The 27,351-nt window shown below is 36.2% G+C and overlaps 2 protein-coding genes across 5 annotated transcripts in view; one reads left to right on the forward strand and one right to left on the reverse strand.

The window, feature by feature from the left end:
• LOC306861483 (uncharacterized protein) overlaps nt 1-27,351 on the forward strand; it is an 814,549-nt gene that overhangs the window by 474,315 nt on the left and 312,883 nt on the right. The window lies entirely within an intron of this gene.
• The window catches only part of LOC306861482 (TBC1 domain family member 22A-like), a 156,832-nt gene that overhangs the window by 47,030 nt on the left and 82,451 nt on the right, over nt 1-27,351 (reverse strand). For all 4 annotated transcript variants that reach the window (XM_079403750.1, XM_079403748.1, XM_079403749.1 and 1 more), the window contains 2 exons: nt 24,789-24,864; nt 6,041-6,168 (listed from right to left, as the gene is read on the reverse strand). In XM_079403750.1, the coding sequence (XP_079259876.1) occupies nt 6,041-6,168; nt 24,789-24,864 (204 nt within the window). The remainder of the gene's footprint in view (nt 1-6,040; nt 6,169-24,788; nt 24,865-27,351) is intronic.

The following is a 27,351-nucleotide window of genomic DNA, read 5'->3' on the forward strand; positions in this document are numbered from 1 at the left end:
CTTTCCCTGCTCAGTTTGAATATATACAAAGGAAAGTCATACAAACGTTTCAAGTAAGAGCTAAAAACCTGTGAAACTTTTGCATCAACTGCAAACGCTTATGAAAGAAGCGCCAGCAGTCAGTTCTCTCATGCTTATGCCTATCCACACTGACCTGTTATACCAACACATTCACAATGCCCAAACATTTAATGCATTTCCACAAAATAAAGGCAGTTCTGGGTTGGCAAAAATCCCTGGTTTCACATCGCTCTAGGGATGCACGATATTGCATTTTTGCCGATATCCGATATGCCGATAATTTTCAACTCATTTTGGCCAATAGCCGATATATAATTATTTTTAATTTTGGTTATTTTTTTTTTAATCCAAATCACCATTCAGGCAAAACTTTGCTTCAAGAATGAGCCACAATGCTGACCTGATCTAATCACTAGCACACCCTGAGCACATGTGAGTTAATGTATTCCTCTTATCGGCAATACATATCGGCATAATTTTTCATATCGGGTCGATATTTACATTTAAAGCCATTATCGGCCGATTCTGTTATTGGTCTGATAATATTACGCATCCCTACGTCGCTCTGTAAACAAGTTGGTCACAAACCAGGGACTGCTGTCATCGAAGCAGTATAGTCTTCAGCAAGCACAAAAAAAATCAACAGAGACAACTTTTTTTTCTGTCCCAGACCCTTCTTACTTACCAAAGGGCAAACTGTAATTCCTAAAAGCAAAGAGGTGTTGAATGTCACACCTTTAATACAGACGGGGGAAGCTGTAATCTGCCGATTGGTCAGTTTGAATGTCTCAGAATTGATTTTCAAATGTGGTCAAGGAAAGGATAAAAGAAGACTGTAACTGTCGCTTTGGCTCAATTTTCTTTGGTTCTTTTTCTTGGGGCTCTGTTCTTCCTTTCTAAATTATTAATAATGTTTCTTATTATTGCCAGTGTTAAAAACAGTTTGCTGTCACTTTTGATCAATTTAAAATGCCCTTGAAGAATAAAAGTATTAAGTTTCTTAAATCTTTCTTTCACCAGACTATTGAATGGTAGTGTATCCTCTGAAATATTGAGCAGTAAAAACTGCCTTATATAAGTATAATTCTTGATTTTTTTAAAACAATTGTTTCAAAATGATGAATATGTGCATATGTATTCAAGGTGTAAAGAAACATGTTATTAATTTTTACTTGATGGTTATAGCTCATAACAAAAATGACACTTTTCTTGAAAGAAAAAAAAAATACTTTTATTATCATATGAAACACAAAGTGGCATATTTGTTTTAAACTAGATTTTTCAGTTCAGAAACTTTATGTCACTAATACTTTGGATGATAAATTATATCCTTGAAATGTGAAGTAATAGTCATAAAAAACAGAGTGCGGTATGTTCATTTGTTATGTAGCAACATCACTGTTCGGCTCAAGTCAGTGGAAACCCGGTCGAAAAAAAAAAAAGTAAAAGTGACCTCAAGCATCAATAAAGCACTAAAATAATCACGGGTTGCTGTTGCAAATCCTGCCGCAGTTATCTTCTCATGTCCTTGCTTTCACTGTTTGCTCAGCTGGCAAAATCAATATCTGAAAGCAACTCAGGGTGCCTCCAATCATAATAAGACTAAAAGTGAGACCTTTACCAAGGAAAATAAGCCATCAAATGTAGTTGATCTTCCAAAAAAAAAAAACACATTTTAATGTGCCATATTTGCTCTGCACCCTATCAGCATCTCTGGAAGAAACAATCAATAGTGCATGTTAAGCAATATCCTAGTCTTACTGACTTGTAACTGGCCTAACAAGTGAGTGTTTTTGTGGCGCCCTCCGAGCTAACATACACACATCAACACGCATCAATGACGAGGCTGGTGTTGTTGGAAAGAATTCAATGACACGTCCCCAGTGAGTAGCAAATAGCCAAACAAAGCATGTGAACTATCTATCGGCAATGGTTACAATCTGTGTAAAATCTAAATCAGTCAAGTAGAATAAAGGGACAGTCAACTGTTGAAAGCATTTCCTCTGTACTGTAGAGATGGAAGGAAACTGACATTTAATACAGTAGGCGTCTGCTGTTGACAGGAAGCATATAATGGCTTATCACAATTACCTTGACAGAAATTAAAAATTCCTTCAAAGATAGAATTAAGTATACTTCTCACACTATTTTGAACTAAGTGCACAGAAACTTCAGACCCATTGCATTCACTCAGAAATGGCAGCCAGTTGTGCCGAACACCATTAAGAACAGCCTGAAATTCTTCCATAAGCGTTGGGTTAGATGTCAGTAACACCACTGAGGCTCCTGGCTGTGCTTAAGATTCATCCTCTTTCATGCTTGGTGTTAAAAATGTGCCATCTACACCTAGATAAACCTAAATGTTAAGCAATTGCATTCAGAAATGTCAGCTTATATATAAAAGCTGGTATATTTTCGTAGTGTTCTTCAGTGATAGCATATGTACGGAGCCCCTTAGAGCTCATGGTGGTGGAAAGATTTCGGGGTGGGTGAAAAAAATTTGGGGTGGGAGGAAAAAATATTTTTCAAATCTTTTGCGTTCTCTCGCAAAACTTTTGCGTTCTCTCGCAAAGATGTTTGCGTTCTCTCGCAAAACTTTTGCGTTCTCTCGCAAAACTGAGAGAACGCAAAGTTTTGCGAGGGAACGCAAACATCTTTGCGAAATAATGCAAAGTTTTGCGAGGGAACGCAAACATCTTTGCGAGAGAACGCAAAGTTTTGAGAGGGAACACAAACATCTTTTTGAGAGAACGCAAAGTTTTGCGAGGGAACGCAAAAGTTTTGCGAGAGAACGCAAACATCTTTGTGAGAGAACGCAAAGTTTTGTGAGGGAACGCAAACATCTTTGCGAGAGAATGCAAAGTTCTGCGAGGGAACGCAAACATCTTTGCGAGGGAACGCAAACATCTTTGTGAGAGAACGCAAAGTTTTACGAGGGAACGCAAAAGTTTTGCGAGAGAACGCAAACATCTTTGTGAGAGAACGCAAAGTTTTACGAGGGAACGCAAAAGTTTTGCGAGAGAACGCAAACATCTTTGTGAGAGAACGCAAAGTTTTGTGAGGGAACGCAAACATCTTTGCGAGAGAATGCAAAGTTCTGGGAGGGAACGCAAACATCTTTGCGAGAGAACGCAAAGTTTTGCGAGGGAACGCAAACATCTTTGTGAGAGAAAGCAAAGTTTTACGAGGGAACGCAAAAGTTTTGCGAGAGAACGCAAAAATCTTTGTGAGAGAACGCAAAGTTTTACGAGGGAACGCAAAAGTTTTGCGAGAGAACGCAAACATCTTTGTGAGAGAACGCAAAGTTTTGCGAGGGAACGCAAACATCTTTGCGAGAGAATGCAAAGTTCTGGGAGAGAACGCAAACATCTTTGTGAGAGAACGCAAGGTTTTGCGAGGGAACGCAAACATCTTTGCGAGAGAACGCAAAGTTTTGCGAGGGAACGCAAACATCTTTGCGAGAGAACGCAAAGTTTTGCGAGGGAACGCAAACATCTTTGCGAGAGAACGCAAAGTTTTGCGAGGGAACGCAAAAGTTTTGCGAGGGAACGCCAAAAGTTTTGCGAGAGAATGCAAACATCTTTGTGAGAGAACGCAAAGTTTTGCGAGAGAATGCAAACATCTTTGTGAGAGAACGCAAAGTTTTGCGAGAGAACGCAAACATCTTTGCGAGAGAATGCAAAGTTTTGCGAGGGAACGCAAACATCTTTGCGAGGGAACGCAAAAGTTTTGAAAAAATTTTTTTCCTCCCACCCCAAAATCTTTCCACCACCATGAGCTCTAAGGGGCTCCGTACATATGCTATGGTAGATGCATTGAAATTATTTTTAATTCTTACGGTCAAAGATTATCTTGCTGTCATTGTAATAGTGATATATCATTATAAGATCTTATATACGACCAGGTACATGGTTCTGGTGTCATTTATTGTGCAATTATTTACTCATAAATATTTGTCCAGTCTTTCCTCAGTGGAACACAAATCCTGGCTGCTCTTTTAAAATGATGGAAGTAAAAGAGGATTTAAATTTAGAGTTCCAAAATGCCAAAAAAGCATAAGAATGGTCTACAACAATGATTCTCAACTTTGCCCTCCGTTGTCCAACACAATATTCAAAGACATTCAAAGACTTTTTTTTTTTATTAACAGAACACATTAGTACTAATATATTAAATTAACTCCAATTCATTTTGCGATAATAAAGCTTCCAAGAACTGTTTTTCAATTAGGACGAGAGTTATTGAGAAGAAAAAAGAAATATGATTTCAGTTAACATGTTTTTAGCATTTGATTTACATAAGAGTTTGATTATTTTAATGACTAAAGGCCAGTTCATACCAAGGACAATAAATAAAAAGATATAGTTCTAAAAATCGTTCTCAATATTAAAGAATAGCATAGTCCACACTATAACAACAAAAGCACAGAGAAACAATATCGTTGGAATCACTTTCAGAACGATGTTTTCCAGCTGATGAATGATACAAACATTGACACCCAATGAGAATCCATCCTGCTATAATGAGCTTGAGAATTTAAAGCGACAGCCGAGCATGTGCTTAGAATAAACAGAGGATATCATTCACTGGTGTGGACGCTAATATCTTTATAGTTTTCTTTATAATTATCATTCTTGGTGTGAACAGGGCTTTATTAATTTAAATACTCCATTAAAGTATTTTAGTGGATCACTAGCCAACAACTTGTTCGGTAAATCTTCAGACGACATGCAACAGCTTTGTGTGAAGAACAGTCCAAAGTTTAAATTGTCAATTAGCTGAAAATCGTTCAGAAATTCAATTTAATTTGATTTGTTCAATAAATACATTTCACAGAGCCTGCATCTGAATACTCATTACATATGTTTATTATTGCTTTATTTGTTTATGTTTACATTTTAAAAGTGGTCTTTAAATACTGTGCAGTGCTTCAGCTTTTAGACAGCAAAACCTTCTCAGAAATGTTAATTCTTTAAATAATTCCTTATTACAGCAATAAGCCTTCAGTAAGACATTGTGGATACTGTGTAAATACTGAGTGTCCAAGCCAAAACTTTTGCATTTTTTTTTAGATGATTAACAACACATTTCGAGACCTCAGAATTCTGTTCCATTGTGTTGCACTCTGTCTAGTTGTATTACAAAAATATATCTTGTAAACACCACCCAAAACAGCATAATTATACAGGGCTTCAGATACTTAAGACAACCCACGACTACTCTTTTTTGAAAACATGTTTACCCTGGTCACCACCCTTTCATAGCCAGGAAAAAGAGCAGTGCAAAAATCTCCTTTTATATTGCACAAAGGAAAAATAAATAACACAGGATTTTGCCAAACATCTATGGAATGCCATTTCTGTCTAATAGTAAAAAAAAAAAAGAAATAGCGATAAAGTATAAAATGAAAAATAAAGCCAAATTGTGAGGGGGAAAAAGTACTGTTTATGAGAAATAAACTTTCTAAATGGGGGGGGGGGGATGCTAAGTCACAGTTGTGAGAGATAATATATCAATCACCTATTTTATTTTTTCAGTGCTTATTTGATTTTTATTATTTTAGTGCTGTCAAATTATCAATCACGCTTAATCGCATACAAAATAAAAGTTTTTGTTTGCATAATATATGTGAAACACACACACACAATATATTTAGAAAATATTTACATGCATTTACATGTCTATATTTATATTCATATAAGTTTTATTATAAATAAACATACTAAATATATAAAGGTGACATTTTTCTAAAATATATACATGCATGTGTGTGTATTCATATATACATAATAAATAAACAGTACACATACACACATTATGTAAACAAAAACTTTGATTTTGTATGCGATTAATCGCGATTAATCGTTTGACAGCACTATTTTATTTTAATTCTAATATTAACAATTCTATTTAAGTGGCTAAGGATGAGTAAATGATGACAATTTTCATTTTTAGAAAATAGCTACACGTGCTATTTATGCAACTGACCGCATCAGAGACTGTTGAGAGTCTCTTTTACCTGATAAGTGTCCCACAGTCGAATGGTGCAGCGCAGAGGAAGTTCTCTCATAAGCAGGTTGTTCATCCAGCGGAAGGCGAACTGCAAATACTCCACCTCATACTGCTGCATGTGGCGATGTACCGTCTCTGTTAAAAACAAAAACAGTACAATAAATCATCACCCTGACGTCAATCACCCCATTCATCTATCACAAACAATTAAAGCATCACTATATTCTCTTCAGTAAAATTGAGACCAAACAATAAATGACAGCCACTCGACGGACACGACACAACAATAACACTTATTCTCCGCTTTCTCGCACAGACAGCAGACACGGTTCACAGATGACAGCCTGCTGGGCGTAAGACATAACACCCTAATAAAGCCATAAAGAATTTCTCCGTCCATGCCATCATGTGCTCGACGCTGTCATGTAAGCATGAGGTAATTACTCAGCTGTCATCCCGATGTCTGAGCGTGTTATGTTTGAGAGGAAACAGCAGCTTTATTTATGGCCATCTCTTTAATCAACACGGACGCGCTACTGATGGGTAGTGTGTGTAACATGACTGCGAGTCCCTGCAGAAACATAGGCATCTTTATTCACCTCCTGACAAAGATGGCTTTCTTTGACCGTCACACGCATGACAGGTTTTGGTTGATATATTGAATGTTCCCGATATATATAATATAATTACATCTAATAATTAAAGGGATAGTTCACCCAAAAATTTAAATTCTGTCATTAATTACTCACCCTCATATTGTTCCAAACCTGTAACACCTTAGCTCATCTTCGGAACACAAATTAAGATATTTTTGATGAAATCCAAGGTGGTTTTAGTTTCTTACTTAGAGAATTTATACTAAAATAAAACATTAAGGCGATAGTTAAATTAACATTCTGTCATTATTTATTTACCCTCATGTCATTTCAAACCTGAATTACTTCAACACGCATTTTAAAGACTGTTGGTAACAAAGCTATTTTGGTTACCGATGACTTTCATTGCATGAATAAAAATGACTGAGATATTTCTCCAATTTATCTTCTTTTGTGCTCTATAGTTTATGTTAGACCGCTGTAGCCTAAACGTTTGTGTAACCAGTTTGATATTGAATCATTATGTTGATACTTTAAAACAATTATAGCTTAAAATTATATTTGTGGATATTTACATTTCAGTGTTGTGCTGCTTAATATTTGTGTGGAAAATATAATACACATTTCAAGTCTTGAACCTTTCTGAAAAAAAGTATTAATTTATGTCAAAATAACAGCAACAAAGAAATCTTAAAGTTAAGTAATTTCAGAGGAAATACATAAATAGAGATGTATACAATGTCATGAAAATTAAAGAAAAATATCAAACTCTGCACACACACGTCAAAGATCATCTCCTGTCAAACCTCATGCTTGTCTTGACAGTGTCATTCTCACATCCAGCTCTCCTGAATAAACAACTTATCCTCATTAACGCTGAATACATCTCACTGCCAAGACACAAAACCGACAGACTTATGAAACAAACACACCAATTTTGCTTATTAGCACTGCAAATATAAATCACCCTTGTTTTAACCTAATTAATGGGTCGGTGGCAGACAAGGATGTCTATGATGAAGAAATCAAAATAAAACAAAACTTCAAGTTTTACATCATGTTCCAAGTTCAAATCACAGCCATGCTGACATAGAACTACCTTGAATGACTATGAATGTGATATTGCTCATAGATCTTTTATTGTTTTCATTATCATTTCATTATAATGGAAGACACATATGCACAAACACACTAAGTGCTCCATGCCAGTGACCCTAAATTGAAAATATTCACATCCCAACCCCGTTAAAAACTTGCAGGTATAACTTTGATAGAAAATATAATTTCAGATAGCCTAAATCCTATAATAAAAATGTAAAGTATGTTAGAATAAGCCTTGCAGATTTATTAGCAGAATATGGATTGTCAGCAAAGAGAACACATTTGCTTACATAGTTTTTCCACCTTCAATGCAGCAAAACACATGCAGGTTTGGAGGGGGATGGGGAACAGGCAGAGGTCAGAGTTCACAGAAAGACAAGTGAGCTGTTTGCCACGATTCTGCTGAGCAATGGACTTCTACTCGACTTCTGCCCCCACCCATCCATCCCATAATTACATCTGCACTGACCCTCTGTCTCGCCCTCGCTACATTTCCAGCCAAAGCCCACTCAGACCCCTAGAGAGAGAGAGGGGGGGGGGGGGGGGGGGGGGGGGGTCTACAACACCCACCTTCAGTGAGATCACAACAGGCCAGGGTTCTTATTAACTCATAACAAAATTAAAACTAAAATCATAAAAAAAATTAAGGGCGAAAAACAATATGAGTAACATTCTCTGAATGTGTGTGTGTGGATTATATATTCATTTCGAACGCACAATGAATTTAAGAATAGATCTGGATGTGACAGTTGACAGCGGCCACTGTCAATGTGCTGTCACTCTCCTAAGATTGTAGAGATGACATTTATCATCATGGCAGAAAACTACTTCCTGTGCTGGCTGTTCATAAACCAGAAGTCAAACACGTCCAATAGGATTAATGTTTAGAGTTTCACGTGCACTGCTTTTAATCTGACATTATTTCACATCTACATCTTTAATCAAGTGGTTGACTCATGCAAAGCAATAATGCAAACATTTATAAGAGACCTTGGCAGCACAAAACCGCAACCAGAATGCTATTTATGGCAATTCAAAATGTTATTTTTGTCCTTTTTTTCTTCTTCTGTGATCGAAATGAATGCTTCCGCCTTATATGACAGATCCGGTTTTCGGATTACAAAGTGTTCAGCAGAATTCAGGACATATCTGATATTTTCAATTCAGTTCTGGGCCCTAAAAAATGTTAGATTTGAGTTACATGTTAACAGCGCTGTTGGAATTCATGCAGTTCAATATGTGCTTTAATTGCGCTTCTGATTTGCAATGAAGAGGGCAATACAAATGGTGTTTGACCTCAATAATATATGGATCACCTTGTATAAATATTAAATTTATTAAGTATAAATTATATAAATTTAATCATGTAGTCATTTATAATAATATAAATCCAATATTTGCTATGTAATATTAATATAACCATTTATAGTATTTATTAAAATAATACATTAAATTGCTATTTGAAAAAAATCATAGATTTTCAACTCTTTTTCAACTCCTCGCCTTCATAATTAATTTACATGAAATTTGAAACGGACCTCCCGCAGGTTTGTTTGTTTATGTATTTATTTATTTATAATAATTATTATTATTATTATTAATGGGCAAGCTATTTCAACTCAGTTTAGAAATGCTGCCTGTTCACACCTGTATCTCATACTCTTGTGAGGATGGGAAATAATCTATTTCAGCAAGAAATCAGAATCTGATTTACCATCCAGCCCACAGGGTTCCCACTCTTTCATGAACACCAGATTCAAGGACTTTCAAGGACTTTTTAAGCACCATTTATTTTATATCAAGCACCTATCAAATTCACACGCCAGCGAATGTAGTGTCATGAAAGACCTTACAATACTAAACATTTTACTTACACTTAACATTTACATTAAAAATTTCAGAGTAATAATGTTTTGAATGTGTAGGTTTCATAAATTTAGACCGTTTTGAGTAGTCGTGTTCGAGGAATTTAATGAAATCCATTGAAGTTAATACTGGTAATATTCAAATACAATTTCTAAAATATTTTTAGAAAAACAGCAAACTACAAAAAACTAAACTGTTTTTTGCTGTAGTTCTTGTACAAGATTTAAATTTGAAAGAATTTCACAATTTTTAAATTAATAAAAAGTGGTTAAATGTTGTAATAACACTGTAAACCTGTTAACATTAAAAATTAGCATGTTCTCTCAATAGAGACGTTACTCATTAAACAACTCAAGTCAAAATTATTTTGTAAATCCCATTTTTTTCATCTTTGACCTAGAGGAATGCAGGTGCTCAACATTTCAATATTTTTTTTTAATATGTCATGAACATTTTAAACATTGTACATGTGCAAATCTGCAAATAAATATAAAGAAAAGAAATAAAAAAATAGGACTTTCTATTTGCTTTTAAACTGTAAACGCGTTCCACTAAGCAGTTTTTCTTATTTTTCAAGTTCTACATTTTCTCCTTAGCTCCATGGTCGCAGTAAGTTTTGGGAGTTCATTTTTAGTCCATCTCCTATCCTGAAAAGTCTGTCTTGCAGAGATTGCCTAAAAATGAGCTCCTAAAACTTACTGCTATTCTGGAAGATCAATTCTTCAAACAGTGGTACAAGAGGATGTGGTGCTGGTCCTTCAAGAGTCACTCTAAACCAGTGTTCATTTCGTTGACGAATACTTTATCATAATTTTCATCAACAACATTTTTTCACTGACGACAACGAGACGATAATGAACGAAAACTATTTTTGAATGACAAAAATTATGACAAATCTATCTATCTAATCTAAAATGTTAGGGAGGGACAATTTGGGAAGAGATTCATTCAGAACGAATCTGCTGCATAGAAGGTTAGATGCAAACATATGAACCGGCGGGACATAAGCTAAAATACACTTGCTGCACGGCACATAAACATTAAAAAATGTCAATATGTGGGAGTAAGAGGAGAGCAGACATATGCATAAATCTGACGACGCAAGAGAGAACTCAATTCGGTCATGTTTTCTGAGCGCAGACACTGAAGCATACACACAGAAAGCCCGTCTCACAGCACGTGAGTACTCTTTCACGTCGCATGAACGGAGAAATACACACAAAATGATGTCGAAATGTCCGTATTCACGTAAACACAGCTGTGAACGTAAACAGTAGGGAGAACGTGTATCAGTAGGCCTACATTGCATCCGTCACCGTGCATTCGGTTTTAAAGGGATAGCAGCCTAATTTAGTTGCTATTGTCCGAGTCATTGATGTTAATCAAGCAACAAAAGAAAGACATTCACTCACTGCTCTTGACTGAAAAACTTTAGTATCCCTAAAGATTAATCTAAATTTATTTATAGAAATAAATATGCCTGCTTGAAAGAATGATAAACAAGTTGCTATAAAGAATGCATAATTAGCCTATATAACCATTGGTATTTCATTAAAAAGAAGACCATATTCCTGTTCTTTATGAGAAGTGGTTTTATTTAATTTTATGTATAAGGCATGTTGTGTGTCACCGCAGTTAAATTGCAGTCTATCATGATAAAAAACAATATCAAACGTATATAATGAGTTTGGAAATTTTAGAGAAATGCTTAATAAATGCACTGTAACTAAACCCATTAGATTTTAGCCGACTAAATTTACTGTAGATTCAGTCGACTAAAAATCTTATGATATTTAGTGAAGTAAAACGAGACTAAAACTAAAAACAACTCAGATGAGTAAAATATGACTAAAACTATATGGCATTTTAGTCAAAAGACTATGACTAAAACTAAAACATTTGCTGTCAAAATTAACACTGCTCTCAACTTATCCGTCTATAAAGCCTATAAAAATGTGTCTTCATGTATTTAAAAACACTTCAGCATGTTATTCTCATTAAGTGAGGGTCATTTTTTACAAGCAAAGTCTCTGAGAACCTGACATCTTATAATTCTGGAGACTCCAGGAAGGTTGCAGTTCTGGAAAATGGTGGCGCTGGAGACTAAATGTTTGATGATTTACACCTAATTCTTCACATTAATTCTTAATTATTTTGCAGTTACCGTGTGTCTTATCTTCTCCACCTGTTTTTGTCTAACCCCGCTGTAACCAATGAGCATTTCGCTGACCAATGGTCATGTCTTAACTTTACAATTTCTGTATTGCATTAGTTTTGAATATTTCTCATTGAGGATTTAATAATTTTTGACTTTTCAGTTAAATCTCTTTTTTGGCTCATTTTATTTGTAAAAGAAAATGTGCCTAATAATTCTGCACACATGAATATAAGGAGTTTTTCACTTCCAGCCTTCATAGACAATTATATATCACTTATAAATGATTCATTACACAATTAATAGTAGTTATTAAAATTGATGTGGCTTGGAATTGGTAAAATGTTCTTGGAAATAAATATGATCAGAATATCAACGCGTCTAATTCACGCACTGTAAAGATGTGCTCACTTTACACAGAGTGTGCGTGATTGTGTAATCTAAAGTGAAAGTGAACTGCGAGCGCTCATTCAAATTAATAGCGCGAAAATGATATACAATATTAGACTGTTTGCGGGAGCGGGACACATGTTGCGGGAGCGGGCGGTAATGGTCAGACACTCAGCGGGAGCGGCTCAAGAAAACTCTAGGCTGCACATCAACACAAGCTAAGTTTTTTTCGCACTACCCCATCTCCACCCCAATTATTTGTGCCGTTTCGTTCTGTGACAGCACATATAGGACAATTTTGAAATAGCGCCATAAACTAAATTTATTTTAAATTTAATTCAAGCACTTTCAAGGACCTATGTTTGTTTTCAAGTACTTTCCAGGCCTTGAATCCATATGTCTGAAATTCAAGTACTTTCAAGTACTTTCAAGAAGAGTGGGAACCCTGAGCCCAAGATACTTTCATGTTCGGCAGTGGAAAAAACAAACTGTGCACAAAAAAGCTGCAAAAAGAAATCAAAAGGCATTAAAGGGGAAAGTTCAACCCTAATGAAAAATCTGTCATTATTTTTGCACCCTCATGCCATTCCAAACCTGTATAACTTGCTTTCTTCTGTGGAACATAAGAAGATATTTTGAGAAGTGTCTCGCTTTTTTTTTTTTTGGTCCATACAATGGAAGTCAATGGTCACCAAAACCATTTCATTCATCGACATTTACTTTTGTGTTTCAAAGGAGAAAGAAAGTCACATTGTTTTCAACAATATGAGGGTGAACTATCTTTTTAAGATGTCCAAAAAATGAAATGACAACGAAACAGAATCAAATAGCTTTGTTTTATTCAAGTTGAGGTTTTTCTGTTGTGATCAGAAGAGCAAATTTGATGTTCAAAAGCAGCGTTTGTAAAGAAACCCCCCAAAAGAAAAGCGACATCAGGTGTCATTTAGGTTGTCAGCATTTTTTTCTCGTTTTCTAAGGAGCCTCTGTACTGCTTCACCTGAAATGTTAATGTGTGCTTTCTAACCTTATATGATTTGTGTGAAAAAGCCCACATTGTGTCCTCATTTACATAAATAAATTCACCTTGAGCAATTTGCATGCTGATGAACCTCAATGTATTCATACAAAACAGACGAGATAAGAGGAAACCGTGTTCACGTTCTGGGGCGCTTCTGACGAACAGAATTGTTTTAGCGTTAAACAACTCTTATGGGCTATCGTCTAATACGACTGCTAATTACTACAAGCCCTTGAACGAACTGAAGGCGTATGGTGACAATAGTGTGTATGGTTTCCTAATGAGAGTGGAGTATGTGCGTTAAAGAGACATGAAGCGCGAGAGAGAGAGAAAGACAAGAAGAGAGATTCCTCAATATTCAACAGTCAAATAAGACGTAAAGCCATTTACAAAACATCACCACTAAAAATGACCATCTAATTTACATATATCAATTATGCATCATATTAACCTGTCCAAACATGATGCATTTTATACTACACCCTGAGAGAGCAATTTGATGATAGAGGTCTAAACATTTGCAATAATTAGCAGTCAAAATGGTTAAGGATTGATTGATTGATTGAAGTCTCTAATGCTCACTAAGGCTGCATTTATTTGATCAAAATACTGTAAAAACATTAATATTCTGAAATATCATTACAATTTAAAATATCTGCATTCCATTTTAATATTCTTATGGTGGCAAAGCTGAATTTTTAGCAGCCATCACTCCAGTCTTCAGTGTGACATGATCTTTCAGAAATCATTTATGGACATGCGGAAAGTGCTCAATTCTTATTATTGTCATCAATGTTGAAAAAGAGTTTTAGCTGCTTAATAGTTTATATTGATACGGTTTCAGAATTCATTTGAAATATAAACCTTGAAATTAAGTATTAATTTATTTTATTTTCCACTTTTCTTTTCACCATTGATGATTATAAGTAATGGCTCTTGAGCACTAAGGTGAGTCCTTTATTTTTTTTTGTTCTTTCAAAAACATAAAATCTTTTTATTCTAGACTTTTCTTGTGGTGTATAATTAAACTAAAATTATTTTTTTCCCCTGTATGTTTTGCTGATGTGATCTTCATAACATGAGAAAGACATGTATCGTAAGTGAAGTTGACCTCAAAGAATAATAGATTCATAGATATCTTTGCCCTTCTCTTTCCATACGATCAATTTCTCTTCTTCATATAAGGTAACTTCCTGCCTATATTCTCCGTTCTCATTTATCTGGCCGTGATCTGTGTATTAATTTCAATTGTGAGCGCACTCTTATTCCCAAGCCAGTTTAAAGACACTGATAAATGAAGGTGCCGCTTGAGAACAATGAAACTTCAGCATATCGGGATGTCAGCATGGTCATTGATCACAGAACTCATGCATGGGTAACATCAGCGTTCTTGCACATCGGAATCAAGTCCACAATGAAACGTATTCTGGCAAGATACTACCTGACTGTCCTGTAAAGTGAAATTTATGTGGTGCTTAGGGAAGTGTAAATCTGAAAAAGTAGTAAAAAATAAAGAAATAAATAATTGGTAGCTTGTCCAAATTACTGTGGGGTGACCATTGCAAAAATAAAATAAAATAAATGAATTAATAAATTAATATACAGTGGTGTGAAAAAGTGTAGGGCCCCTTCCTGATTTTTTGCATGTTTGTCACACTTTAATGTTTCAGATCATCAAACTCATTTACATATTAATCAAAGATAACACAAGTAAACACAACATGCAGTTTTTGAATGAAGTTTTTTATTATGAAGGGAAAACAACATCCAAACCCACATGGCCCTGTGTGAAAAAGTGCTTGCCCCCTAAACCTAATAACTGGTTGGGCCACCCTTAGCAGCAACAACTGCAATCAAGCGTTTGCGATAACTTGCAATGAGTCTGTTACAGTGCTGTGGAGGAATTTTGACCCACTCATCTTGGCAGAATTGTTGTAATTGAGCCACATTGGAGGGTTTTCGAGCATGAACCACCTTTTTAAGGTCATGCCACAGCATCTCAATAGGATTCAGGTCAGGACTTTGACTAAGGCCACTCCAAAGTTTTCATTTTGTTTTTCTTCAGCCATTCAGAGGTGGATTTGCTGGTGTGTTTTGGATCATTGTCCTGCTGCAGAACCCAAGTTAGCTTCAGCTTGAGGTCACGAACAGATGGCCGGACATTGTCCTTCAGGATTTTTTGGTAGACAGCTGAATTCATGGTTCCATTTATCAAAGCAAGTCTTCCAGGTCCTGAAACAGCAAAACAGCCCCAGACCATCACACTACCACCACCATATTTTACTGTTGGTATGATGTCTTTTTCTGAAATGCTGTGTTACTTTTACGCCAGATGTAATGGGACACACACCTTCCAAAAAGTTCAACTTTTGTCTCGTCAGTCCACAGAGTATTTTCCCAAAAGTCTTGGGGATCATCAAGATGTTTTCTGGCAAAACTGAGACGAGCCTTTATGTTCTTTTTGCTCAGCAGCAGTTTTCGTCTTGGAAATCTGCCATGCAGGCCATTTTTGCCCAGTCTCTTTCTTATGGTGGAGTCATGAACACTGACCTTAACTGAGGCAAGTGAGGCCTGCTGTTCTTTAGATGTTGTTGTGGGGTCTTTTGTGACCTCTTGGATGAGTCGTCGCTGTGCTCTTGGGGTAATTTTGGTCAGACAGCCACTCCTGGGAAGGTTCACCACTGTTCCATGTTTTCGCCATTTGTGGATAATGGCTCTCACTGTGGTTCGCTGGAGTCCCAAAGCTTTAGAAATGGCTTTATAACCTTTTACAGACTGATAGATCTCAATTACTTTCTTTCTCATTTGTTCCTGAATTTCTTTGGATCTCAACATGATGTGTAGCTTTTGAGGATCTTTTGGTCTACTTCACTTTGTCAGGCAGGTCCTATTTAAGTGATTTCTTGATTGCGAACAGGTGTGGCAGTAATCAGGCCTGGGTGTGGCTAGAGAAACTGAAGGTGTGATAAACCACAGTTATGTTGTGACAAACATGCAAAAAAAATCAGGAAGGGGGCCAACACTTTTTCACACCACTATATATATATATAGTATATATAAATAAATATATATAAATAGCATATATATATATATATATACATATATACACATACATATATACATATATATATATATATATATATATATATATATATATATATATATATATATACATACATATATATACACATACATATATACACATATATATATACATATACACATATATATACACATATATATATATATATATATATATATATACACACATATATACACATATACATATATACATACATATATACATACATGCATACATATATACATACATACATACATACATACATACATACATACATACATACATATATATATAACAAATTTTTGTTAGATGCTAGTTGGTTGCCAGTAGATAGTCATCTGTCCTCAAGTACTGACTATATAATGAAATAATTTGATAAATTATAACTTCTAAATTGCACATATAATAATTAATACATGAATCAATTGCCTTTAGACATTTTTGGTTATCACTATGGTAAGAGCTGTGGCTAAAAGTTAAAAACAAAATGAGTCTGAGGTGCTTCACCACAGCATGTAATTATGACAACAGGAAGAGAAAATGGCCATATCTTGAAGGTGGTTTTGGTGTGAAAATCCTATTAAAAAAGCGCTTGCGGCTCTTTTGAAAAGCAGGAAGATAATTAAAGCCTAGGATCACTCTGTGGTGAGGAAATTGGCAGGCCGCTTAGGGCCTGGTGGTGACAGAAATGTAAAATAAATCAATGTTAGCTGTTTGAAAGCTTGATCTGTCACAATGACTTCACAGAAACAGAGATTTTATTTTTTGACTACGAGCAAGACAGTGAACCAACTGTGAAATACAGCGAGACATGAAGAGGTCTTCATTGTAAAATTCAACATTGCACTACAGGCAAAGAGGCTTGATAAAAAGCAACCATGACAAAATGCATGGGGTTACGCATGAAAGTACATCTGCATACGCGTCATGCAGCCATGAGACATAAAAAGACCTCACAGACTCACGTCAGGCATACTGGTGTTATAATGTCAGGTTTTCAGTCTGCAGTGTTGTTCTCAGTGGAAAGAAATGGTTTCTTTGCAATAAAACCAAAGGTCCATCTATAGCACTGACATTTAAAATTATATATGTGCACATACCAGTGTCATTAGCCATTATGTGTTATTTCAGTCAAACTCTACAGCACTTTCACAAAGTCACTTGCACTTTTCACAGTCTGTAAGCAAAGCAACTTCATTTTCCCATGCCTTACACCATATATAACGCTAGCACATGAAATGGTGATTCATAAACAATGAAGCTGGAAAGTCATCCAGATGCGATTTATCAATGTTTTGCTAAGTAGAGCAATACTGTTTCCATTGCATATGCGTATTAACTTTCATGGTTGAACCCGCAGGATCCAAATACATGTCACAGATTGGCGATGGGGATTTTTGTCATGGGTCAGTAGGTAACAACCTAGAAATGCCCTGAAAACTACCCACAACAAGCTGGCATTGTGGCTTTGGGTTTTTCAGGAACAAATAGGGCTTATTTCTAGCCCTAACTTTATTCATAGAGGGAAAAAAATACAGCTAAAAAATAGTTTGCTTTTATTTTACAGCCCAGTATTGCATTCTGTTTTCTTTCCAAACCAATACTTCAAATATACAAAAGCAGAAATATATTATTATTATTTTAGAATATTAACAAAACATTTTCATGAGCTAATTTATTTGTTTTTTTAAGGTTTTAGTCTTCTAAATCAATTTGATTACAACGTCAGAATAAGTGCTCATTTGCCAAAAATAATTAGTTCTAGTCCTAATTAGCAAAGCACATACCAAACAGAATGTACAAACAAGTTGAACAAATTTAAAGCAAGCAGTGTGTGTGTGTGAGAGTGTTGCAGCAAATCTAATTTACCTGAAAAATACATTCAATTGCAAACAAAATCTGAACGTTGTAATTTTCCAGAAAAAAAAAGGTACAACTCTGTCACTGGGGTACCTCGTTTACCCCTAAATATTACTATCTTAAAGGCACATATTAATACTTTAAAAGTAAGGGTGCTTCAACTAAAAAAAAAAAATGTAAAACTAAAAATTGAAACTACTGGATATATGGGTTGTCTTTGGCAAAAATGAGTGGCAAAGTGAATATCGCAAACAAAACTCACAAATAAAGCAACTCTTTCAAGGGAATTTAAATAGTTTCTTTCACAGTATTGTTGATTTTGTCAGCCTTTTAATTTAGTCCTTGCACACTGAGTCCAAAATTTCCGTACGCGTTTTTTGTATTCGTCATCCTAAAAATTCATCGCGCACAATCACCTCTCAAAATGCTTACCACAGGTGTGAAAAATTCTGAAAATTAAACCCAATCCAAAAAATTTTTTATGATTGATGAAAGTTTCGGAAGTCAATGTGTAAACATGATTGACACAACGTGAGGCCGTATTTATTTTTTAAAGTCCGAAAATTTCAGACAAGAATTTGCAAGGACCTGTAGTCTTAGGCCCGGTTTCACAGACAGGGCTTAGACTAAGCCAGGATTAGGCCATAGTTCAATTAGGACATTTAAGTAATTTTTATAAACATGCTTAAAAAAAAATAATTACTGGGGCGCATCTTGAGACAAAAGAAAGTCACTGATATATTTTAAGATCAGTCAGTGCAAGTTTATTTCATTTGAAACAGCTAAGATTTACATTTTAGTCTAGGACTAGGCTTAAGCCTTGTCTTTTAAATTAGTCTTAGTCCTGTGTCAAATGTACTTTTTAGTTATTTAATTATATTTAGTCAACCTTGTCCTGTTTTTGTGTATTCTAGTTTTTAATCGACTAAATATCTGAGCATTTTAGTCTTGTTTTAGTCCATGAAAACTCTGAAAACTTTCATCATGCTGTATAATGTTTAAACTGATAAAAATCCTCAAAATTATAATTGTAATGATTGTTATCATTTGAGAAATTCATTTTTGCATTTCAGGTATTGCACTTTCACCAATAAGCACAAATCAAAACAATGTCGACTCATACACATGGTTTATTTTACCTCATAGTGTACCGATTTATTATAGGATATTTATTATATAAATTAATTTCAAAGACTTATGCACTCTCTCGGTCTACATTATGACAACTGGTAAAACAAGCAAACAAACAATAAAATATTATAACAGTGAAATTCCTAATAGTAATAACAATAATGTTTCTCTATTAAAACGACAGCGGTTGAGTAAGAGTAAGTATTTATTCAGCAATTACAATCGCAAACAATATAGTTGAGATCTCATGGCAGAACACAGACTGGCTGAATGACACACTGATTTAAGCCGAACATCTCACATGGAGATCGCTAAACTCCGTCGTGTTTCAGATCATCTTTGGCGCTTCTGCAATGATGAGCGAACGCATGCGTATGGCTGCCAGATTGCAAAGATTAACCAAATCACCAGGCAGAAAATGTATCTTTTTAACAGAGAAGCTCTGATTTAAGGATTTTAACTCCTGATATCTGGCAACGTCAAGCTTGCGTAGTAGGGGCGTGTACAGCAGTTGACAATAATAGTTTGTCTCTTTTTTTTTTGACGATTTTGGTAAATGTTTTATTTTTTTTAATATATTTTAGTCTCATCTTTTATCATCAACAATTTTGCATGTTGATATAGTCTCAGTTATCGTTCATTGAACTTAATGTCATCTCGTCATGAGGAAAAAGCTCGTCAACGGACATTTCTCCGTCAGTTTTCATTAACGAAATGAACACCATTTCATAGCCACTAGGCAAGCCACTTTATTTTCAACATTTTATCTAAACGAACTATTCAGTTAGATGAGGCACATGACTTTTTGATGAATTTCCAAACTCGAAACAGGTATGTGATGCAATTCTTTCTATTTTCCTCTGTGCATTCATTATTGGCATTATTCCCGCCAGTGGCTCTCAAAGGCGCTGCTTCCATAACAAAAAAGCAGGTGTTGTGTAAGCGTGACCTGAGAGGTGCATCTGTATCTGAACATCTGGGTGTGCATGGACACACTGTGCTGATGTAAGCGAGATGGGACGACAGCTCACAGCTGCGAGGTCAGACGACCTTCGGCCTCTCTCGTTGATGTTTGGGGGCAGCTTCCTGCACGGAATGCCTGTCATGTCGGTGGGCCGCTGTGGGCCCTGACAAACATGCCCTAGCTGTATCCTGACTTAGAGGAGCCATATGGTGACGGAGGCAGAACGAACATGTCCCGTGAACAAAGGTGTCGGAGCGTCAAGCGTCTGCGGCGCCACGTACCCTGATCACTACACTGCAGCTCTGTGCTCAGACCTTCCCAGCAGCCGCATGTTCTAAACCCCCAGCCTCATTAGTGCTGGAAGAGGTACTGTAACCTCGGGACAGGAGAGTGACCAAGCATGCAACGAGCCTCAGCGTGCTGGCGAAGAAAAGAGTGCAAAAGGGTTTGCCTGATTGATTTACATCCTCAACTTTATTACGGGGAGAATATGATGTAAAACACCACGACAGTGCCAGATCTAAGAGCAGCCTGATTAAGGTCGACATGTGCCGTCCTTACAAGGAGGAAATTTGGAAATAATGCGACAGTAATCCAGGCAGCCTGATGAAGATGAGTATGGCAGAAACCCAATTCTCTGGTGACCAGCAATTACACACTCCCTCTCTGGCACATCTTTTATATATGGAAAGTGCAACCCAAACAGAGTGAGGGCAGTTCAGAGGACAAGCTTAAGATATACAGGGAAGAGAGCTGTCATACATCAAAGATGCAACGGTATGCGCACTTTGACCTTGCTGCATTAACTTCCAAATGAAATCTTAAGGCCTTGTTGAAATCTTAAGGCTTTAAGTGATTTCGTAAGAACAGCGTAACTTTCACTTAGCTGACTGCAGAGCAACCAATAGCCTTTCTGTTGTGACCCTGTTTTCTTGGCATGTTGTCCCTGTTGGCCCAGGTGGCAAGTCTTAAAACATACTATTGCTATGTGCGTCTTGTCCTACCAAGTCGAACCAAATGATTTATGCTGTGAACACAGCACACTGACCCATAGGACTAAATCAAGAGAAGTGATTATCTGATGTGGACAAGAAATCCCCACCCAATTGACTCAATCAAATTAGGTTTGATCAGAGTAGATTAACTAAAATGAAGGAGTAATGGGAAATGTGAAAGAGGTGTTTGGCATCTAACCTTCACTTGCAAGAAGCTCATTTCTGTTTGAGCAGCTGTTCGGGCAAGAAACAAAATGTCATATGAAAATCATATGAGAAAGAGTGCTGATATTCAGATCAGCAGAATGATTGGGAATGGGATATTGTTTTTATCCAAGAGTTCAATAAACAAGAAGTCATATTCATTAACTTACATTTTAGACAATACTACCAGTTACGTTATTTATTTTTGCGCCGCCAAAGAAAAAAGTTTAAAACAAAGCCAGACCAGTATCAACCAATACGTGCCTCTCACGTGTCCTAAAAAAACACTTAATCAGAGTTTTTGTCCTAACCATCCACGACAGTGATACATGACAAGCGTAACGAGCATGTTTTCTATAACATTGAAATGGTTTCATTTGACTTTCACAACAATAACGAAAGTGACAATTGATAATTTATTTCAGATCTTGAAAAGTTATTTTAAGGAAAAATTTAAATTATTTAAATTCATTTGAACTATGTGTTGGTACTAGGGATGCACGATATTATCGGACTGATATCGGAATCGGCCGATAATGACGTTAAATGTAAATATCGGCATCGGCCCGATATGAAAAATGATGCCGATATGTCTCGCTGATAAGAGGAATACGTTAACTCACATGTGCTCAGGGTGTGCTAGCAATTAGATCATGTCAGCAGTGTGGCTCATTCTTGAAGCAAAGTTATGTCTGAATGATGAATAGACTCGCTCTTTTGGATCGCTGCATTTAATCTGTGAAAGCATGTATAGAATGACGCATTCGGTGTATGGCAGACAAAGAGTTAACAGTAATAGCACGTGCACCGGCAGCCTCCCCTGGGTCCTAATGCCCATTCTGTAAGGAGTTTTAATCTGTAGGGCACGCTGTTGGCCTATTTCTTATTAATTTAAAAGTAAAATAGCCAACACAAATAACATTTAGACTGTGTTTTGGATTAAATAAAGCAGTAATTGATGTCATAAAATAATGAGTATGTTTTGTTTTAAAGTTCAGAAGCTATAGCTTACATGAAAAAAAAAATATCACAAACATGACACTTGTAAATTAATTTTATACATACTGATTTATTTATTATTTTATTTTTTAAACAAATCATAAGCTCTAAAAAAAATTCAGAATTTTTACAACTCTTTAGACCATCTACAAATGTTAAATCTTAAAACAAAATGTTATGGTTAACAGCATCTTTCTAGGGGGAAAAAATGCAGTGATTGATATATAGTTTATTATATACAGACAGCCATCGGAAAAGACCACTGGAACCAGCTGAGCCCATCCAACCTGCCTTGCTGCAGTTTGGAACTGAACTGCTGGTTTGTTTGGCCAGAGGAGAATTGGCCCCCCGACTGAGCCTGGTTTCTCCCAAGGTTTTTTTCTCTATTCTGTCACCGATGGAGTTTTGGTTCCCTGCCGCTGTCGCCTCTGGCTTGCTTAGTTGGGGACGCTTCATTTCCAGCGATATCGCCGACCTTATTGACAATTTATTTTTCCTTTTTTTTTTTTTTTTGATATTGTGCAGTGCTTTGACACAATTTGCATTGTAAAAAGCGCTATATAAGTAAAGGTGACTTGACTTGACTTATTAATATTTATATTATATTTATCTCCAAAGTAATAAAAAAAAAACCTTCATTATTGTTTATTTAATTCTAACAAATAAGTTCTTGTTAAAAACGATCCAAAATTAAAAACATTTTGCTTATAATTTCTGCACAGGAGAGACTTGGTGTTGTTTCCAAACAAAAGGAAATATATCGGTATCAGTATCGGCCAAAATGAGTTGAAAAATATCGGCAAAAATCCAATATCGTGCATCCCTAGTTGGTACATCATAAATAGGACGAGGCAAAAGTTTACTGTCTGGGATTTGTTGTGTTACGTTGCACCGTGGCACATCCAGTGTAGACAGCATCACTGACTATAATGGGTTCGATAGAATTTTGACGTGTTGCTGTGAGAGTTATTTAGTGGTCAGCTGCTGCAGAACGTGCCACAAATCGAATATCTAGTGGAAAATAAGAACTACATTTCTTCATCACTAATTCTTTCATTACTTCATACTAAGAACTGATGAACAGATTATTAAATTGTGTGATATTACATACCTGGAGAATATGCACTAATTGGTAGGCCATGACTCCAATAATAACATTAAAACAGTAACTACCTACGCAAGACACAATAACAGTACACAGATATCCAGAAGGATAACTAACTGTATCCTTCATAATTACTCACAAAGCATAAGTTATTGTTTAGCTGAAAACTGGTGAAGAATAATAAAGAGAAAAAAAAAAAACAAAGCCAAGCGTCTCATGCATGAATCTCAAATATCAATTGTTCCCTTTCATTGGTTTCTTTGCAAAGCACTTCCAAACCCCATTTGAATGTCTAATAGAAGACATTATCTGTAATCAAGAGTGGCTAAACACAATAAATGTGACAGGCGAAAAGCTCTGGAGCCTGACAATGTGAAGGTTACTCAAGAACAAGTCTGAGCACAAAGACTTCAACTGATAATGCTCGCTCATCAGGCTAATTAAACCAATGTTAATGTGCTTGTCTCCATGAAACACATCAAATTACTCGATTCAAAACCACTAAACTGATGCAAACTAGAGGAACATCTAGTTTTAGCAGGTTTCAGGGTGGTACATCTTGTTTTTCGGTGGAGACAGATGTGGGTAGAGTACATCAGCCTAAAGGTAGTTGTCTCTGTGCTTAGTAAAGGGAGGAATTTATTTAGTGGAAAAGCAAAAATTATGTTGTGATCAGATACTTTTCAACCTGACAGGTCCCGTAAATAACTGAATAATCCAACTGGAAGAGACAATAAAGCTTCCGCTGGGAAAAAAGTATAGAATCTAGCAGGCAATCAAAACAGAAGCAGAGGAAAGTACAAGCAGCTCTATATATAGCGGAAAAACTGATGAGAATGAAACACACAGTCTCTCTCTATTTGCCACATAGACACAAAGTGAGTGGGGTAAAAACATCAACAATATGCTCTGACTGCAGTCTTTCTCTCAGAAATTAAAGCAATCATTGGGTCTAATGCAGGCTGAGGAGATAGAGGCCTCGTGCGGGAGAAGAGGAGAGGGCTCCCTGTCTCCGAGAAATGGGCATTGAATTCTGATTACGGTCACCTAATAGAAAGTAATGAGAGAGGCTTTTGCTCCAGTGCCTTTTGCTTTCCTGGCCAGAGCAGCGAGCGCTTTCCACTAAAGGCCAAACCACTGGTGCACTGATTGGGGCTGACACTGCAGCTGAAGGGGGCTGGGGGTATGGGTTAGTCAGAGACAGTGAGAGATAAAAAGAGAGAGAGGGCACAGGCAGAAAAAAGGAGAGTACGGAGCTAAGTAGGGTGTGCTTCACCAAGGGTACGCACCATCAATCCGGCTGACCAGCTCCTCCAGTGCCTTTACTTTCTTCTGGATCCCAGGCTGGGCGAAGGTGTAGTTGTCCTTGAGGGAAGAGAGAGAAAGATGAGAAACTTAAAACGGTACACATATTTGCCCAATGAAATACATGACGTAAATGCAAAATTGATAAATTGTGTGAATTAAAAAACAAATAAACAAATAATCATTATTTTACAACATAATTAAATCAGAGGCTATGTGTACACTAGTGCATTTTCGTTTACGCAGACCCTGTTTTAGTTTGAAAACTCTGGGGTTGTGTTTCAGTGTGAATGGACCAAAACTGAGAATATTGAAAATGATGGCCTGGCTGCCCACATTCGCTCTGCGTATTCTTGACGACCTTGTAAACAATAACGTCATGCTCATTGTTGTACCTGCATGAATGGTCAAGTGATATTCGTTTTCAGTTGTGTAGTGTGGAGGGAGATGAAACGCAGTGAAAACTCAGTGTAGATGAGGATCGTTTTAATTTTAAAACGCCATTTTAAAAAGAAAATGCACAAGTGTAAACAGGGCCTGAGTCTGATTTTGTGACAATATTTGCTTGACAGGTTTCGGTTTTTAGTTAATTCCATTGTTACTGGTTACAGGCTTACAACAGGAGTTGTTTAGAGTTATGATAACGGTAATATGAGTTTGAGCTTACAATAATGGTTATTTAATTTTACGCTATTTAAAGGGATAGTTCTGGGGCACCATTGACTTCCATAGTATTTTTTTCCTACTATGGAAGTCAATGGTGCCCCAGAACTGCTCTGTTTCCCACATTCTTCAGAATATCTTCCTTTGTGTTCAGTAGGGCTGGGTATCGTTCAAAAATTTTCGATATCGATACCGATACCTTGAGTTCGATACCGGTTCCTGAACGATCCTTTTTTTGATACCATTAATAAGATTACATTATCTTAAAAAACTATTTTTTTTTTTAGCTTGTTGATATTTATACAGACTCAAAGCCTCATCTCCTGAGCCACTGCACAAAGGAACAAAATATATCCAACACAATAAATAAATAAATAATTTTAATAAAGTTCAAATAGTTTTCAGTTTAACCATCTGTTAGGCTACGTTTATATTAGTGCGTGTTCATTTTAAAACACATAGCTCAGACAGAATCATCATTTCTAGGTTGTTAAAGACTTCAAGAAATTTAAAATCTTCATCCACTTTCATAAGTGGGTGTTTTATTTTATTTCACCACATGTGTTATTGTTATTAAATTGTGGTGTAGTATGTCCCTTAATTTAATTTATCTTTAAATTATTGAAAATCAAAGTTTATTTATTTTGGCAAACAAAGGGGGGTTACTATTAAAATTAAAACATGGAATAACTGTTGTGTGATCTTTACTAAAAAAAAAAAAAAAAAAGTTTTAATAATTTTAATAGTAGCCTAGTAGTAGCCGTATGTACTGTCTGCTGAACAATATTAATATATTTCTGCCGCAGTGTCTTCCGAGTTAAACCGAACTTTTATTTTGACGGGTTGCCTGGAATACCTTTACAGTTCTGTGTGTATATGATATGACGCTAGTTTTCGTCGAATCAAACGGTAAAATGCTCATGAAGTGAGTCTCAGAGCAGGTCTGGAGATGTTGTTCATGTGTTTATGTCCTCATTTAGTGAGACGGCAGACGCTGAAATCACCGCGAGCGTCACGCGCGCTTGAGGTCTGTGTGTAACGTTAGTAAACAAACCGCGCGATATAAAGAGCGGACTGCTCCGTGCGCTTTCGAAACACTCTTGCGGAGGTCAAACACTGATCAATCAGCGCCGCGTCGCTTCTAGTCAAACACACCTAGTGCTGCAGGATTATTGGCTCACTGACGGTGATGAGATTAACCCCTTCGGTATCGAAATTTGGTACCGAACGACAAGACGTTTTTTGATACTCTGTGGTATCGAGGCAATTCGGTCGGTGCCTAAAAAGTATCGAACTCGATACCCAGCCCTAGTGTTCAGCAAAACAAACACATTCATAGAGGTTTGGAACTACTTGAGGGTGAGTAAATGATGACAGAATTTTCATTTTTGGGTGAACTATCCCTTTAAGTTAACACCAATGTCATAAATGTGTAATAAGTAACATTGCCATAACCTCAAACTCACAATGAACAGTACTGTCATAAACTTGTGACTTTTAAAGCACATCACTGGAATAAATCATGCACAGTAACATTCCGTAAACTAGTAATGAGTAATACTTATTAGATGTTCAGGACAGTTACTCTTTATAAATCTTTATAATGCAGCAGTGTTACTCATTGTCTTAAAAATGTTACTTATTAATTAAAAAATTATACCATTGTAACTGCAATGTTATTTTTGTCTAATGGGTTAAAGTTCTCTGGTGTAAAGTTGTTATTTCTACTGCAACAATCAGTTGGTAAAAGTAATGGACAGACAAGATCTTGGAACTGGCACACATAGTGAACACACCCCATACATATGCATATGTATGCAAAAATACATGCACCACCGCCCATCCGCACTGGGAAAGAAATTGTGTGCTAGCAGAGCTCAACTG

This window comes from Barbus barbus (genome assembly GCF_936440315.1).
Source record: "Barbus barbus genome assembly, chromosome: 42".
Taxonomy (NCBI): Eukaryota; Metazoa; Chordata; class Actinopteri; order Cypriniformes; family Cyprinidae; genus Barbus; species Barbus barbus.